This window comes from Aplidium turbinatum, chromosome 17 (genome assembly GCF_918807975.1).
Source record: "Aplidium turbinatum chromosome 17, kaAplTurb1.1, whole genome shotgun sequence".
Taxonomy (NCBI): domain Eukaryota; kingdom Metazoa; phylum Chordata; class Ascidiacea; order Aplousobranchia; family Polyclinidae; genus Aplidium; species Aplidium turbinatum.
The window spans coordinates 20,752,410-20,770,308 of record NC_137488.1 but is presented as its reverse complement, the minus strand read 5'-3'; the positions used below and the strand labels follow the sequence as shown (position 1 = coordinate 20,770,308).

Below are 17,899 nucleotides of genomic sequence, written 5' to 3'. Positions count from 1 at the left end.
TTGAAACAAAATGATATCCCACAGGTGAGCACAATATTGAGAATATACAAATAATCTTGTCACAAGTTTATCGTCGATCCTGCTGCAAATCGTTGATAATTTGTTGAACAACCATGATGTCACAGACTTATGGGCTTAACCCCGTAACGTCTTATGTTGCGTATCAGTAACAAACATTTTTTGGGAAACATTACAGTAGGCTACATGACTGTGGGGGAGTACAATGAATATTGGAAGAAAATAAATCTTCCTAGTCCAATGTTGCAAACAAGTTGCAGGCCTACTGCTAAATATTCTGTGATGGTTGTAGGCTACTACCTACTTTGAAAAAAGTCGGCCAAATTCTATCAAGCTTTGCAAGTAAGCGGACAAGCAACAGCCCAGTAGCCTATAGGCTATGTAACCCCAACCGGTTTGGTGATCCTGTTTGGTAATTCCCACCGTGAGATAATCAACCCCAACAAAAAACGTGCAAGATGCAACGGCGCCGGCAAGCTGACAATCATCTAAGGTCTGGTCCAGTACCGCCAGAGCAATTTGCCATACTTCTTTCAATTTTTGTCCTTTTTTATATTTTTAAAATTAAATTTCAGTTTAAGTTGTGATTGAAATTGAAACGGCGACTTTCATAAAAACAAACAAGAACAAACAATTCTATTTCTGGTGAAGTTGTAAAGCTCAATACGGAGAACAAAGAAACAATATTTTGAAAAAACATTGCAAACAAAAATTCTATTGTTTATCGTTTTGTATCAAGCTGGAGTTGGAATCGACCTTTTTTTTAACAACTACGACTCTAGACACACCAAAATCCCTGTCACTAAACCCGATAAAAAATATTGTAAATATACGTATATGTACCCTGAAACAAAAGGAAGCACCAGCAACCGGTGGGTTGCGAACTTGCTCATTTCACTGCTGTCGTAAAACACACAAGCTGGTGCTGTGCTGACTTGTTTGCCGCACGATAAGAGCAGGCCTGCACAACTTGACATGGTGCAAGGGACGCAAAGAAAAAAACTATACTTCACGGGACGTATACAAACTGGTTACGTTGCTATAAAGTAAATATCGGATAACAAATATTCAGAATCAGATATGTACAAATGAAACCCAATCATCCTAAAGGTAACCCTTCGATTGAGCGTAGGCTATATCACTATCTCAATGTTGTATTTGAAAAAGTTGATTCGTACTTATTTAAAATCCAAATAATTAAGCCAAAGTGAAATATATTGGAACCATCTCGCGAGCCACGCGAAAACATTTTGCGGAGCTTCGGCATAATGACGTAATAATATATGTTTTGGTGTATTCACAAAGGTCTGAGATTGCATTTGGTAAAACGTCACAATCAAATGGCGCGTAAGAAGCACAATACGTTACTCTTTTAATATTCAGATCAGGTTGATCGTTTATCCCCTACATTGACATGATTCAAAGTAATTGCTCAGACGTCAGCAGACGTTGAATCAATGTAAAAAGAACGAATTTTGTTTGCTGTCTGGGACTGTTATTGTTTGTTTATAAATCTGTTGCAAGCATCACTTGACAGGTTTTGTGGAAGCGTTTTTGTTCTATTGGTACTTAGGTGGGTAATTCCCGGGTTGACTTGGATATGCTTGAGCATTGTACCCCACTTGGGTCGGACTTCCTGGGGCTGCTTGCATGGTTCCAACTGGTTGTGCTGGAATTGTTGTTGTGACAAACTGACCCGGGGCTTGATAACCTTGGACTACGTATCCGCCGGGCGGCGCACCTGCAAGAAGCACCACAGAGGTCAAGTTCATCCTCCGACAGTTGGTTTGGTGGGCTCGGCTAATATTTTTGTTGTTGATAAATAAATTCTTCACTGAGAAATTTAGTTTGAAACGCCACAAAATTAAGACAAAGAATCTTACTTTGAAATAACGATTTCTAAGTTTCCCAGTTTTACTTCAAACTGTCCTGGACAGAATGCTTTACGTGCCATTTGCTTTATTTTTGGAAGAATTGAGCATCAATTTTGCCAATTTGGAAACTAATGTGTCTATCACTCTTCCCTCCATTACAAAAGTTCTGCTACTCTAAACTCAAACAATCACCTTGAACAGCCACTGGTTGTGACGTAGTTGTGACGTAACTCACTTGCATATGAGCAACAGCCCCTTGCTGAAATTAAAAAACAACATAAAGGAAACGTTTTTATTAGATTGGCTTACGTCTTTATCAAATTAATTAATTGTTTTGACCTTAATATTGTCCAACACTTTGTCGACATTTCAAAAACAACTTCATCCCACAAATTACTTTCGAATCAAAATTTAAGTAGACATACTTTACCCACAGAGGGTAAATTTACTTTGGGTTGAAAGCTCTTCATCGAATAACAGATAGGTCGTATCGTTGTAAGCGCTGCTCTGGTACCTTGTGTTGGAAATTTAGGATGCAGGTATGTTCGCCTTTCTATTCACGTATACTTTACACCACCGGCTTCTTGCAGCAAGGCAAGGTAATCAAAAAGTGGTTGGTTCGGTTCCCGGTGGAAACACTTACAATGTTGCTTTGAGCAGGATACGTGAAAGCGCGTTTACGTTATGTCCAACAAACGCAGACGTTTTTGAATTTGGCAATTTTTAGGAATCGTGTGTTTAATATTTTTTACCCTAAATGAGAATTGAAAAATAAGATTTTTTTCACCCAACTTTTCAACACATATGGACCTATAGCAGGCTACTACATCAAACTGTTGCAACTCACCGCACAGCAGCCTGGTAGTGACTGACAACACAAGCCAGCGCTTGCAGGTAGAATGCACAGACAGACGAATGAGAGAATGTCCTGAATGACTGCAAGAGCGAACCCAATAACCTGGAAACGACAGCAGAAATTATGACGTTTTCAACCGACAACTTGCAATCTGTAACAACCCCAAGAAGTAGCAGGTTTGATTTGTATAAAAAGTGTTGTTAATTTTTTAGTGTTAAATATTCTCAATAATACAGTACAAAAGCATAGTTTTGCAATTTTTTTTTATCTATGATTGGAAATGAAAAAAAAACAATATAACTATACATTAAGTTTGTGTCGTTAATTAAAAATCATCAGCAATTTAAATGAAGCAACTCAGCTCTATGTTTGAATAAGACCAAACAAAATTTTTTGTCGAAAGTTGAAGTTTAGAATAAAATTCAAGACAGACCATCAACGGGTAGCCCTCATCATGTGTCTTCTCAAAGGTCATAAATATTTCAACTTTTCAGGAGGCTTACAAATATGAATCGACTGATCGTCCAAATGATGTTGATGATGAAGAGAATAAATGAGAAAATGGCTCCAACGATACAGAATGCTAGGTGGCAGTTGACCTAGAAGAACAATGCGTCCACATTAATTTCGTTTAAAGCTCCAAAGATGAACCTTGAAGCTACACTCTCGCTTTAGTAAATACATATTCACTGGCTCACTGCTGACAAAAATTGCTTGCGACATGATAGTTAGAATGCTATAGTCATGCCTGTACAGGTACAGGATAATCTTTGTTGTAAAAAAACCTCACTTATATTTGTTAAATATCCGCTCTCTTTGTTCTAACAGCGGCCAGAGTACTACCAGCATACATAACCTCGCTTTCCATTGTTTCTACGGATGGCGACGCCAAAGCGACATGAAGAGCAACAATACCGAGATGCCTCTTTGTGTCCGCCCCGATAGCTCAGTTGGCTAGACACCTGACTTTACGAACAAAGAATGTGCAAGATAAAGCGGCGCTGGTTCGAATCTCGGGGTGTGCGCTTGAGCAACGCATTCAAAGACTGCAGCTCTCCATTCAACGGCACATATTGGATGGAAAAACTTCCCGCCTACAACACTTCAACAATCGGAAACTTCACTCTGTCAACCTCGTGAGCTGGCCTGCGCCAGTGATTCAAAGCCTCTACAAGTATGCGAAACTTCCAGGATTAAGCTCTGCAAGAAGCTTTCCCAGCCCGAGGATAAAGATTCAATCAATCAATCAAAAATCAAATTCACCGACCAACTTTTTTGTAGCTGGGAGCTTGCTTTGTAATCACACTAAAGGTTCGTAATTTCATTTGTCGCTCACCAAGATCCGAGTTGAGTTCGGCCCAGACGCTGGTATCCCGACAGCCCCTGCTACGATCACCTGACATGAAATAGTTTCTATAATCATCACGAAAACATTTGGATACGTCAAAAAACTTACATAAGTAATTAATAATTTAAACTGGAGTAAACATACGAACATTAGAAAACTAGGTTTTTCTTTGTGCACAACTTATTTAAACAGACTCCAAATTATTTTAAACCAGGTTGTGAAGTTTTCACCATCAATACTAAATCATTATTGATTGTACAAGTTTGAAATGCTTGAGCAACAAATGTGCTATGTTGTTGCAAGGTTATGAACGGATGGCTCTTACAAATATCCCGCACCAAATCCCTTCTCCTACGGTGGGCGCATAAATAGACCCTGCCTGGATGGCTCCAGTGATCAGCGACAGGCATCCCAGCACAACCTCAGTAATCTGTAGAAACAATACACACGTTTTTAATGTTTGTGAATGAAGGATTTATGAAACACTACGTTACATACTTAATTCTAAGGAATTCTTATCACTGCACATTTTCTTAGAAAACAGTTATACAACGCCATGTGGCAATTGCAAACTTAAGCAAAAGAGTTTTTCCGGTTACCTGACTTTTGGTTTTGCTTGCTATGTATCACAGTTTCATTTAGGCAACTGCGCAAAATTCAATTTCGTTTTGTGAAATTTAGGAGAGGCGGTAACCAATCAAGTTGCATTTTGATAAGTAAAAGTAAAACAGATGAAAAATGTTAAAATATACTTAATTTTTTTTTTGCGTAAATGACCAGATAAAAGCCAAGACGGACATTATTACGTCATAAATCTAACAACTTCAAACGAAATTTATTTTACACTGATAGTTTTTTCTCAAAAAAACAAACAACTCAGGACGTACTACATAGAGACCGAGACAGCGCATTATGGGATTATTATAAATGAGGGCAGATAGTGACGTCATAGTACCATTGTCTTCTTTTGAACGGGCATTGAACGTTCGTGGTTGCCATCGATATGGATCCCAAAATAAGGACAGCTAAAAAATTTAATTTTCATACGAAACGAAACAAACGTTTTTGAAAAAATCTTTGAATTCATACGAGCCATGACATATAACATTCCACATTTTTGCCAGAAACAATCTGTTCTAGCAACTCATTGTTCGTAGAAAATACTTCGTGCATCTCACGACACCTCAGGTCTAGGTTTAGCTCTACAATAGCAGGAATTTGACTGTCAATCAAAAAACTCGTGCAATTTCATTGAAACACTGGTACTGTGACGTCACTATCCGCCTCCAGTTTTAACAATCTCATTGTGCGTTGTCTTGGCTTCTATGTATAGTACGTCATGTAGCAGCATGAAAGAAATCGGCTTTGTGTTTTGTATTCTTGTTTATTATTCGGCGTAAAAACACTTATTATGTCGCTGGTCCTTTTGTGGTTTATCACTGCGCCTTAAAATTAGATATGATTTGGTCAGAGTAAAAACTTAACAATAAACATCAAATGCAGTTCTTAGTCATTAAAAAGCTTTTAAAAGGTTTTTAGTGAATGTTAACTGCATTTGATGTAATTCGCTCTGCTTGGCATTAAGCACTTTGTTGTAGTATACAGTACAAATAGTATTTACCGGTAGCCTATTCTATAAGAAAGAACTATGCTGCTTCCACTTAACGCCTCAGTATTTAGAAACAAGTCCAGGTAAAAGGGTACCGTCCTTTTTTTCACTTTTGTGGCATTTTCATCGTTAACCGACAAAAACAGCCCAGTCGTCTGCGTCGTATGAGCATCTGGGGTAGACGATCTAACTTTTACCACCCCAGATTCACCATGTTCCCAGATTACACTGGAAGGTTGCTAGAGAGCAGCCATTCTCATTCTCTTTTTCATCATCCAAGACACACAAACTTCCCACTCCATTAGGCAGGCTAAAGATGCTGCAGTCGTTGATGATGTGGTCTGCAGTCTGTTCCTCAACACCACACTCGCAAGAGGAGAAAAAGACCATTCCCCATTGGTGCATGGTTGAGCGAAAAAGCCCGATGCCCGTAAGGAGACGGTTGAGACGCACCCATGCCTGTCTTGGTAGCGTCAGGGCGGCGGGAATCAAAATAACTGAATAGCTGCTTTAAATTTTTGTTGACTAAAGTCTGTTTGGTGTCAGGCTTGTAAATTTTAAACAGCAGATCAGAAGGTTGACAAATGGCACACTATTCATCCGGCCATCTGCCATCAACTTCCAAAGGACATAAAAAGACCTCTTGAAACTGATGTCTGTTGTCTACAATGCCTGATGTTTTTTGTCACTCTCCAGTCATGGCTGGTACAATCAAGCGATGATGTCCTGCATATTTGTTCATATTCGAATTTAAGAAAATCTCAGCAATTGCAATTCGGTTCAATTTTTAATTCTCACCGCAAGCCCTTTCATCGCCTTCTTGTGTGTGCCGAGAACTTCGTTGGGATTACTTGCTGGAGGAACGTGTTGCACGGTTGCCATGGTGAACGGTGAAATGTTTACATTAACGTTAAAATCCTTACTGGCTGTAGCAAGCAGTGGCGTACGCAGGGGGGGGATTGGGCCATGCCCCCCCCCCCCCCCCCTTAAAAATGTTTTAGTAGTTAACGACGTAGATTAAGGCATTTAATATGTTTTGCATTGCTCTGTCAAAGCAATTACTGTAACAATGTTGTTTTATAGACTAAGCCAATACGAAATACATGGCCCAATCCACCTACTCCACCCCAGGTATGCCAATGTAACATAGTGTTCTGTAAGCCTATTATAGTGATTAGTGAGAGAGAAATGGATAAAGTCTAAACTAAAACCATACTGGGATATCATGAAGACGTCTGGGATATCAATGGCCAGTGGCATAGCCAAGGGGGGGGGGTGGGCCTTGGGGGTTACACCCCCACTTTGGCACGCGTGTGACGTCACGATATTGAGAATGATGCTTTCAGTTTCTTTATGCTTGGGAATGATGGTTTCAGTCTAAAAAAAACTTGCCTAATTTTAAACAAAACTGCATTAAAGAGCGAGTTTTGCCAATACCAAACATTCAAACATTCAAATTAATTCTTACCGCGAGTCCTTTCATCGCCTTCTTGTGTGTGCCGAGCACTTCGTTGGGATTACTTGCTGGAGGAACTTGTTGCACGGTTGCCATGGTGAACGGTAAAATGTTTACATTAACGTTAAAATCCTTACTGGCTGTAGAAAGTATAAGCCTTGTTACTCAATGCAACAAACAGTTTACCTGTCGCATTTTTTAATCATAAATCGATTTCGCTATTATAGCATCCTCATTCCTCAGTATGATCATGTCAAGCTCTTGACGTAATTATACTGAGGATGCTGTGATAGCGAAATCGATTTATAATGAGGCCGGTAAACGGTTTGTTGCGTTGAGTAACAAGGCTTATGGTAGGCTAATGATACGAGGCAGTCAACTGTTTTAAGTGGACAACACTTGCTGGGTTGGTTCACAAAAGTAGAAAACTTTTATTAGCTGTAGAAGGATATGAGTAAGCGATGGAACTACGAAGTCTCAATTGAATAAATTGAATTGCAGCAACTTTGTATTATCAAATAAGTCATCTTTCAGATGGTAGGTCTAATGCAAACGCTCGCGCTGCAGACTCGCCATTTTGATTAAAATCGCAAAGCAATTGTCTCTGGTATCGCTTGTAAGCTTTAAAATATAAAAGAATTTTGCTTCAGTGATAAATTGTCACCAAATAAAGCATTATTCAAACTTCGACAACAATTCGAGAACCCGCGTTCAATTCTCAGCTGCACTTCATTCGTTTAAGCAAGACAATGTTGGGGTATCATTTTACCTGCCATCTTAAATTTCGAAACGAAATCCTTCATCAAGATCTCTATTTCGAAACTAGAAGAAATCAAACCAAAACATGATGTTTTGTTTCAAAACGAAATATTTTAAAGTGTGGAATTATTTTTACTTTAAACAGCTCTGCTCTGATTGCAGACACCCTGAAATCTCTCCGGCTATGCAGAGTGCAGACCTGCTTTTACAGTAGCAATATTTAGAGATGTAGCCACAGAGGAAGGGGCTTAGGGGAGCAACTGCTCCCTCAAAATTTAATCTTGCTCTACTTAAAAACTATGTTTTAATATCATTACAAAGTTTCAATATCATTATAATTCATGTTGAACGACGTTTGCTCTTCCAATGGTTGCCTCTGCCCCCTCAAATTGCCTTCCTACATACGTCACTGGCAATATTGCTCTCAATGCCCAAACGCACCTGTGACCTAAATATTTACATCAGTTATTGCGGTCTTAAGTAAAGCAATGCCAAATATGAATAAAATCATTATGCCAAAAATACAATTCTCCACAATCATCACAATATTACTTTTAGAAACGCATAGATCTTTGTCAAATTATAACTTTATAACGAATCGGTGTCTTTAAGCCGTTACCTACAATCCTGGAAATAATAACCATTGTGAGGAAACACTACAATTGTGTTGTGACAATAAAGCGGTGAGTAATGCATTGTGTTTGTCTATTACACATCCGGGCGTTGTTAAACTGGTGCTTGACTGCTTGTCATCAAGTCTTTGTGGAACACTGTTTCACTGCACATACTGCAGCCATGTAGGTGTACCGAATTATCCGAATATCAAAAAGCAGCAGGGCGACATATATAACAATATTCATTTAGTGTAATGTGATATTTTTGATGCCCGAAAATTGAAATTATTATTTTAAAGTTAAGTTTTGAAGTCCAAATTTACTGGTTTATTTAAAAAAAAAGTTATTCAAATTACTCTCTACGTTATTTCCTGAAGGCAGCAATATATCATTCCACCTAAACTTATATGTAAATATTTTTTCGCCCCGATCGCTGTAGGGTAGTAATCTATATAGTGATAATATTCACAATCTTTGGGTTTTGACTCGAAGTGTCTTGAAAATTTATTGAAATTTTGTCGTGTTTTAAATGGCCACAGGAAGTGGCCACTAGGACAAAAATCTACAACTTTTCGTATATGAACTGTACAACCTACACAATACCGGTACATTACAAGATGACACTAAGTGTTAACAAATCCATAGTGAAGTGCAAAAGTTAACACTGCAATATAATAAATGACGCCCATGATGCATTAATTAAAATGCTTTTGTTACGTCATAGGAGTATTAAAACAATCTTAATATTATTTTTTAATTTAATGCAGCAAGAAGTTAAGGTTGAAGTTTTAAATTTGTTTGTCTCTCTATCGGACTGGTGTGTATGATATACTAATAAGGAAATGGCTCCATCAAGAACAAAGTTGTTCCATTGACAACAACTACATCAACTATAAAAGTTTTTTTTTCTTCTTTAATTGAAAGTGTTAAACACACAGTCACAATGGCCACGATGCAACAAATTCCTATTGTCATGCAACGGGACAATTCGCACCTTCCTTCTCAGAAAATTCGCTACAGAAAAGCAATCCGCGGATTAGCGGTGAGTGAAGTAGTTTGTAGTATGCTACCTTGTTACAGCAAAAGTAGATGAAAAGCTGCCTTCAATCTATTTCTATGTATCGTGCTCTCTTACAGTGGGTCGTTGGGACAATTAGTCGGACCCGCTACTAGATCCAGATGGCTTAGGAACAAAAAGTCCACCTAAAAAGAAAACGAAGGTTATTTTGAAGATAAGTTGGCTTACTTATACTTATAGGAGTTACAAGACACCCAACTTTCAGGAAAGAACTTTTTAGTAACAGAACAACCAGTAGCCTACAAGGCATTTTTATTGTATTTTACAAGACGCTTCCCCCAGGTCTCCATGTCAACGCTGGTGGCCTTACCTCCGTCTATCTAACAATAGGCTACTACGCAGTGATTCAGCAAGCTTGTTTTAACCGGGGAATGCTATGGAATATAGAATGAAAGTTTTCCACATTCCGCTCTATCCTGAAAGTATTGGATTCCACGCTGTCGATCTCGCGCTTCAAAATTGGACGAATTGAAAATGGTCGTCAGACCACTCGACTTGCGCCAACTCAGCAAGTAGGCCTACTTAACTCAGCAAGTTCATTTCATCAGACTTGCTTAGTAATCGCTGGCTAAACTGAATTTGCTGACTTGTGACATGCTAGGTTTCGGCTTGCTCAGTTTCATCATTTTCCAACTTCAGCCACTTGCTGAAATGTTGCTAGTTCAGTTGTCACCTGCTCAACTGCCAGTTGCTCAGTTCACACCTGCTGATTGGTCGGAGACTCTTTCAAGATTGCTAAATGCTAATACTTCAAATCATCACGTTGTTACCACTGCTCTTCATTACACAAAGAGCTTTACCGTATAATCGTAAACTGACATCTGAGCAACAACACTCTAGCCCAGTGTTTCTTAACCTTTTTAGCGCTCGTACCCTTTGAGCTGTCATAAAATTTTCTCGTACCCCTTGTCAATGCCGGTGTTAGGGTATTTTGGGCCATGTGCGGAATATGCTTTGCTGGCCCCAATGAAAATGATTCCATTCAGTAGCGTAGCTAGGTATTTTGAAAGGGAGGGGGTTTGACGGCACGCGGGCGAAACCTAACGGCGTGTTCGCTGAAAACGATACCCAACGGCGGGGGTCTGGGCAGGGATTCATAGTATAGGGATCGCCAACTCGGCTGGATATCTGACAAGCGGAGTGCAAAAGTGTTGCCAAATATTTTTTAAATTTTTAGTTTTTTGGCATTTTGGCACTAGTTTTTTGGCATTTTTAAAGAGTAGTGGTCGCCCAAAGCTTGTTCGTTTATTTATGGGCAAGTTTTGGGCAACTACTACTTTAAAAATGCCCAAATGAGATTTTTTTTAAATTTATAAAATATTTGGCAACACTTTTACACTTCACTTGTCGGATATCCAGCCGAGTTGGCGATCTCTATACTATGAATCCCTGGGTCTGGGGGACCCCCCAAAAATTTTTGAAAAATTACTTTGTATTTTGTGCATTCTGAGAGCATGTTCAACAAAAATACCGGTACTTGGATATCGATAGCCTACTTGCTTGTGAATCGAATTGAATTTTTTCCATTGGAAATGACAAAAATTACTGCATTTTTTGTTAGGGACAGTACGTTAAGATCTACAATCCCTAATTTTCTGAGTAAATTGCGGGCCCCCTAATTTGCGGGCCCTGTGCGATCGCACGGTTTGCACACTCCAAATACCGGCACTGCTCCTGTCTACAAAGCCAACGGAGCAAATAAAATAATTGTAATAATAAGATTTAAACTCAGTGTATTTATAACTTACGTGTTGAATGTAGGCTATGCATAAAAACAGTCTTGTAAGTTCAACAATATTCATCAGTCAATCTACGAATCGCTATTTTGTTGATCAATGTCAATGATCATGTTGAAACGAGGTTCTTTCTTTGAGATAGACACACGCATATCATCTCATGGATGATTGAATGATTAACTAAAAGCACAACAGGTCAAATATTTGATAAGAGAAAATTAAGTTCAGAAAAGTGTTCAAGCAGACTGCGCAAGATGGATGGAAGTCCAACACGAGATGGTGGCACAAACAATGCACAATACGTGAAGCACAACGCGTAACACTAAACTGAAGTCGGTTAGAAATAGGAGGCTCCGCAAGCAAGCAATTGCCTGGCGCTTGGTTAGAGCAGGGCCGGATTTAGCTGACGGGGGGCCCAGGGCACTTTTAGATCGGGGGGCCCCCGTGCAAAAAAATTTTTCGCGCCTACGGCGCGTAAAAGCCATCTCTACGTCTACAGTAGCATCAGTCCAGTACTGCACAGCATTTTGCGGAAACTTTAAAGGTCAAAAGGAATAAAATAACACAAAATCACATTTTTTCCACATAGGGGGGCCCTTCAAAAGTCGGGGGGCCCGGGGCAACTGCCCCCTCTGCCCCCCCCTAAGTCCGGGCCTGGGTTAGAGGATTTGATATAATTAGTGTCTACCCCTACTCTTAATGAGATAAAGTCTGATTTCTTTTTTGAACAGATTACGGAGTTGGTTATTGGAGCGGTATGCGCGGTACTGGGTAGTGGAATATTGATAAGCTACAGCGTGGCAAACCGGTATTGGGGACCAACGACTGGCGAAGGAATTTATCTGGGAGCTATGGTAACTACTGTATTTATTTATTACTGTGATGCAACAGTTGCAATTCTTACCCACGTCATTCCACATGGGTTCTTACCAATTAAAAGCGATAAAAAAAAATTATTTCGAAAGCACTTTCAATAAAATCCAATAATTCTACGCTTTCGACGGCAAGCTACACTACACTGAATGGTTATAAGTACAAAGTTCTGCCAACAAATTGCGGTATCAACCAACCATGGTTCAACTGTCGGTCTTTCTACTTGCGCAACGCAGTGCAAGGACAGCCCAAATTTTGAGGGAATCTGGCAGACTGATTAATTTTCTCAGAACTACATTTTAACAACAAACAAAAACTTCATTCTGTCTTCTCGGTGACTGAAACTACGTTAGTGGTTCAAAGCGTTTACAAGTATGCAAAGTTGTCAAGAGCAAGCATGCAATGAAGATTTTTGAGTCTAGGAATAAAAACTTTTATAATCGAGTTCGATTTTTAAATATCTGAGTCACTCAAGAAGCAGTGAAATAATTAAAAAGACAATTTTAGGGAGCAAAAGCAACTGATGGGGGACGTTGTAGTATTAAAACCTATTTTGGGGGGAAAGATTTAATTTTGAAGGAGCGATTGCCCCTGTCATGGTTACTTCCCTGCCAACAGATGCACAACTGTGACATTGAACAGGTTCTGCCAATGTGCTGTAATGTAGTGATTTCGCTGATGAGTGCAACGCCAACAACTTGTTTTTAATGATTTAGATTAAGTGGAAGGGAAAGCAAGGCAGCCAATATCTTGTTATCTACATTTAGGCATGCCATTAAGTGTGTATTGCCTCACAGCCGCATGCTTTTAAGCTTTGATGATATCAATTCACATTGTGATAGCCTCAAAAGTTATTCGCCTGGGGATAAATTAGTTTCAAAAAATGTTTAACTCTAGATTGTAAAACATTAGTGGATTTCTGCTCAGTGTTTGTTTGTTCATCTTTCAGAAAATAAATGGAAAACTAAATAGGGCAGACCTTGGACTAATGATATTTAATCAGACATGGGCAAACTACGACCCTCGAACCAAATCCGGCCCGCTGAGTCTATAAATCTGGCCCTCCAAATGTTGCGATAGATTAGTGCATCAGATCATTTTTTTTTTTTATGCCCCAATCACAATTACATTTTGTGACTTTTGTCAGTCCTCTTTCATTGCAAATCGTCCTTGAATGGTTTCAAAAAGATTTTCAAAAAGGTTTTTGTCTTGAAAGCCGATGTTTACAGCTTTCCAGTCCACATTTTTTCCTTCGATTGACCTCAAAACTTATGCAGTTACTGTACAATTATTTACAATGACCTTGAAACTTACCCACATTAAAGACAAAATTTCCCGCGATAGCCAATTGATCTGTTTTGTAGTTTGGTTGGTCTTTTCGTCACATTTAAGCATCGTGAACTGTTTAAGAATTTTCAAAGCGCAGACAATCTATTTAAGTTGGACCAATCTGCAGGCCAGCCCAACAAGATTGCTCATAAAGTGTCGGCATTCCGATTAATAGAAGAACTCATCTAATAAAGTTGTGCAACTGTATGAACGCCAAATCTAAGAAAGAAATTGTTGCTTAGGTTGTAGGCTATTGCAGAGTCTGTGCTACAATCGAATTATTGCATAGCCTAATAGTTGCTAGTGTTTAGCCAGCCAGCTAAACACTCTAACTACAATATGATACTCACATGGCCCGCCTGTCAAGTTCTGAGAATTTTTGTTAAAACGTTTGCCCGTCCCTGTATTAAAGACGTTTGCCCGTCCCTGTATTAAAGACCGGTCAAGACTTGAGCACAAAATTGCGAAAGAAAAATCTCACACAAAAGAAACTTGGCACTTCATTGTCTCCTGCCTTTAACAATTAATCATGATGATAACCCATGTACAAATACAATATAAGTCAATGGCCAATCACTTGTCAATACAAAGTTTTTAAGAAAACATCTGTACAACATTTCACTTCCAGTCAATCATTCAGTGTTTTGATGCAGATTGCCGTCGCTGGAGGGCTCGGGATCGGGGCATCGGGAAACAACTCTCCAAGGTGTCTCGTGAGTAACTCTCCATTTGTCGCTGGCTCTTCGATTGGGGCGCAACAATCCACCGATGTTACATTGTTTAACTAGATGCTTGTTTGATGTTTTGCACCTGTTCTTACTGTGACGAATCGATTGTTTATTTATTATGACAGTAATAGTTTGGTAATATTTACAAAATATTTAATTATCTTTCCACATTTATCTATAGGATGTAATTGGATGATGAGATACATACTTCCTCTTTGAAATAACAATCTTAAATATTTTACTTCATATTTCCTGAAGTTGTACGTCCACATGGGGTTCAGTATATTCGCGACAGTGTGCGCTTCAGCGTTGTTCGGATGCAGCGTTCCATTCACTATGTTGGCGTACAATGTGAGTAACAGAGAGAAAGATAGAAGTAGAAAGAGAAGTGTTGTTTATTGGCCTTTCCAGCACGAGAAAAAAGCATCGAGTAATTACACAATAGAACAAATATATAATGCGGAAAGGACTGGCACCACCGAATAACCTTGTAGTTTTCTAGGCGCAGTACTGCCTGTCATCAAGCAACAGCAACAGAATCGTTATTATCGTACAATCAGTACATGTAGCACATATAAAGGTTCACAATCTGCAGTGCATATGAACTTTAAATTTTATACAACGTAGCCTACATGGGCTATTGGGGAATGATGACTATATGAATAGTGTTGCCAGAGGTGAACTTGCAAGCAATGCATCCAGACATCGTACCATATCCTGATCTAACAGTGTCACTTGTTGATGCTTTTACGTGGAAATGTGACTTCTACAAATTGCAAATTGGCCGTACGTCACTGAAGACACGTTCATCGCGCACAAAAGCCACTACCCGCTTTGTTTCTTCTTTATCGTGTGCATTAGAGCAGAGCTTTTCCAATTTTTTGATTATGCGATCCTATTTCAGCAAATAATTTTCCATGCGACCCTTGATGGACAGCCCAGTAAACTACTTTCAATTTATTTGTCTACCCTTAACATTACGACTTGAGATCCTGTCTGGAGTCGCAACCCACCGTTTGAGAAGTTCTGTACAAAAGGATCTCCCACGTTCTTTATCTCTGAACTCGGCTACTTCTCGTGCTGAGTATTGTGATGTCAGACCAAGGTTCTCGAGCAGATGTTTTATGGGGAAGTGCAGGACTATATGAAGCATTGGCAAGGCTCTTTGTTTAAACAAAAGCATCCATGAAGATGTGATGTAATAATTGCTTTTTTTACATCACGATTGATCTCGTAAAAAATACACTGGTTAACATTTCGTACAACAAGTCAATAAGAATCCTCAGAGTGAAGAGTTAATTTCGATTGTGTTGCAGGGAGCTGCTTTTGGGATGTACATTGTGTTGACGATACTCGCATTCACTTCCATTGTCCTTCTAGTAATCAGCGCTGGCGTCTGTTGTTGCGCAGTTCCAGGCTGCTGTGAGGTATTATGATTTCATAATCTCATGTTCATTATTGTATATTGTGGTATGATGAGTTGAATTATTTGATCAATAAAATCTCCATAACTGAATCCAAGGCACAACCTGACATCGAGTTATGTCTTGCAGGCGACCTATCCGCAATCAGGACAACCCCAAGTGGTCTACATATCCACCAGCGGTCCCCCACAGGGAACAATGGCAGGCCAAGCAAGCTCTTCCGGTGCGACACCAGTTTATTACGTCATGGGCAATCAGATTGATCCGCAGATGTTCCAAAACATTCCTGGTGCGTCACAGCAACGACCATCTCCTGCGCATCAACCTGTACATGGGGGAGCTGTCGAGGTTTCTGCAGAAAGCAAAACCTCTCCTGAACAGCTGGAGAAGACATCAAATCTAGATGATCCCATGGATGTCCCTCCTGCTTACACTTCCAAGGAGGAGCTGGAATGAAACCATAATTTTTTGTTTCTCAATACAATTTTGTTTCTAGTTGTCTTGCAACACTTTCAAAGAAAAGTACTTTAAGCCGCTTTGAAATAGGAACATGTTGACAGATTGCAATCTAATCGTATACTAAGCGATGGTAATTTCAACTTTTTTCACACACACTCCAGCAGAGTAGCATGGAAGACTTTCAACTGCCTTCGGCGCCTTACATGCCGTAGCTCAAAACAAACCATTGTCTTATTACCGCTAACTGCATAGCCTATCAAATCTTAGACAATGGTAAGTTCAGAGAGGCAGACAATACACGCCCTCGCAGTCAAGCAAGAATGCAGCACGCTCTGGAGTGCTTCAAGTGTAAATTTTTTTTGTCAGCTCCCTTTTCTATCAAAGAGCTCTCGTGCCATTAATCATTCATCACTGCCTGATTTACGGACCTCAAAATGGAAACGCCAGCCATACAGTGCCTGATAGCAACACAGTCCAATGGCTGCAGTGCCTGAATGAAATAGCGTAACTGCTACCACCTCACGCACAAGAAGAAGAAGCAAAACAAAAAGTCTCCACATTGGTTTTCCAGATAGCTCGCTGCCAACGCGATGCTTCAAGGTTGAAATAAAAAATCGAGGGTTTTGTAATTCAAGTGTTGGAGAAGGTAGATAGTTCTTTAAACCATCGCCTTCCATCTCAATGCAACTTGATAAACGGAATCATTATGAACGATAACATTTTATTGACAACAAAATTACAAAATGGAAGAAAATCGGGTGAAGCAAATCATAAGAAATATTTTATAGTAACATCTTCAGTGATAATTACTCGTTTCCAGCGTCCTGCAATCTACTTCATTTTCTCATCGGCTGGGATCAATCCCAAACTCCACATTGTTGAATGACGTCAATGATACAAATGACGTCAACAAAACAAGACAATGAAATATCTTCTGACAGGTGTCAAACCCACAACAATGCTTGATATGAACGACTCGGTTACATGTCTTGTAATACAAACGAATTTACTTTTACACGAGTCAGTTCAATCATAAACAGCTAAAAATCGATTTGACTAGCTAGCAACTAGACCAGTGGTTCTTAACCTATGGGTAATTACCCACATGTGGGTAATTTCAGGATAGCAGGTGGGTAATCAGCTGAACCAGAATATTTAGAATTATAGATGTAACAAACAAATCACAACTCATCACAAATATCAAAGCTTCTCCTGTGTTTGGAATACAGCTTGATGAGTCTGTTGATGTTGCAAATCTTTCTCAACTGATGGTGTTTGTTTGGTATCTTCGCAACAACACTATTGATTGATTGAATCTTTATCCTCTGACTGGGAAAGCTTCTTGCAGAGCTCCTTGCAGTTTCGCATACTAGTCGAGGCTTTGAACCACTGACGCAGGCTCGGTCACCGAGATTGACAGAGTGAAGTTTCCGATTGTTCAAGAACTATGTCACAGCCACGCAAGCACTTGATTGTGTTATTAAAGTTATGAACTATATAAAAGCGAGTGGCCTTAATACACGACTCTTGTGAAAATTATGTCAAGATAAGCAAGTGGAGTATGATTTTCTGTTGTTTCATACTTCTGCACGCTGGCTCTCAAATAGAAACATGTTGATTCGGCTTGTGTGTTTCTTACCAGAGGTTACTGAATTTCTTGAGATGCAACATAAACAAGGATTGAAGACGGATATTTCAAATACAATGTTTCAGAACAGGGTGGCATGCCTAGCAGACA

General features: G+C 39.4%; 2 protein-coding genes across 4 annotated transcripts; one reads left to right on the top strand and one right to left on the bottom strand.

Moving 5' to 3' along the window:
• LOC145786743 (uncharacterized) lies at positions 1–7,288 on the bottom strand. 2 transcript variants are annotated; one of them, XM_082598469.1, is made up of 7 exons: positions 7,174–7,288; positions 4,422–4,526; positions 4,085–4,144; positions 3,252–3,347; positions 2,740–2,850; positions 2,085–2,151; positions 1–1,759 (listed from the first exon to the last, which is right to left on the bottom strand). In XM_082598469.1, exons 1-7 carry the CDS (start codon positions 7,255–7,257, stop codon positions 1,578–1,580), a joined length of 705 nt encoding a protein of 234 aa, XP_082454595.1. In that variant the 5' UTR covers positions 7,258–7,288; the 3' UTR covers positions 1–1,577. The 2 variants fall into 2 exon arrangements, with proteins under 2 accessions (XP_082454595.1, XP_082454596.1); XM_082598470.1 differs by lacking the exon at positions 7,174–7,288 and adding an exon at positions 6,504–6,618.
• Positions 7,289–9,309: 2,021 nt separating this feature from the next.
• Positions 9,310–16,209, top strand: LOC145786791 (uncharacterized). Of its 2 annotated transcripts, XM_082598533.1 has the most exons (6): positions 9,310–9,576; positions 12,080–12,202; positions 14,204–14,263; positions 14,537–14,629; positions 15,595–15,705; positions 15,832–16,205. In XM_082598533.1, the coding sequence occupies exons 1-6, from the start codon at positions 9,478–9,480 to the stop codon at positions 16,156–16,158; spliced, it is 813 nt and encodes a 270-aa protein (XP_082454659.1). In that variant the 5' UTR covers positions 9,310–9,477; the 3' UTR covers positions 16,159–16,205. The 2 variants fall into 2 exon arrangements, with proteins under 2 accessions (XP_082454659.1, XP_082454660.1); XM_082598534.1 differs by lacking the exon at positions 12,080–12,202 and having other exon boundaries at positions 15,832–16,209.
• Positions 16,210–17,899: the final 1,690 nt, after the last annotated feature.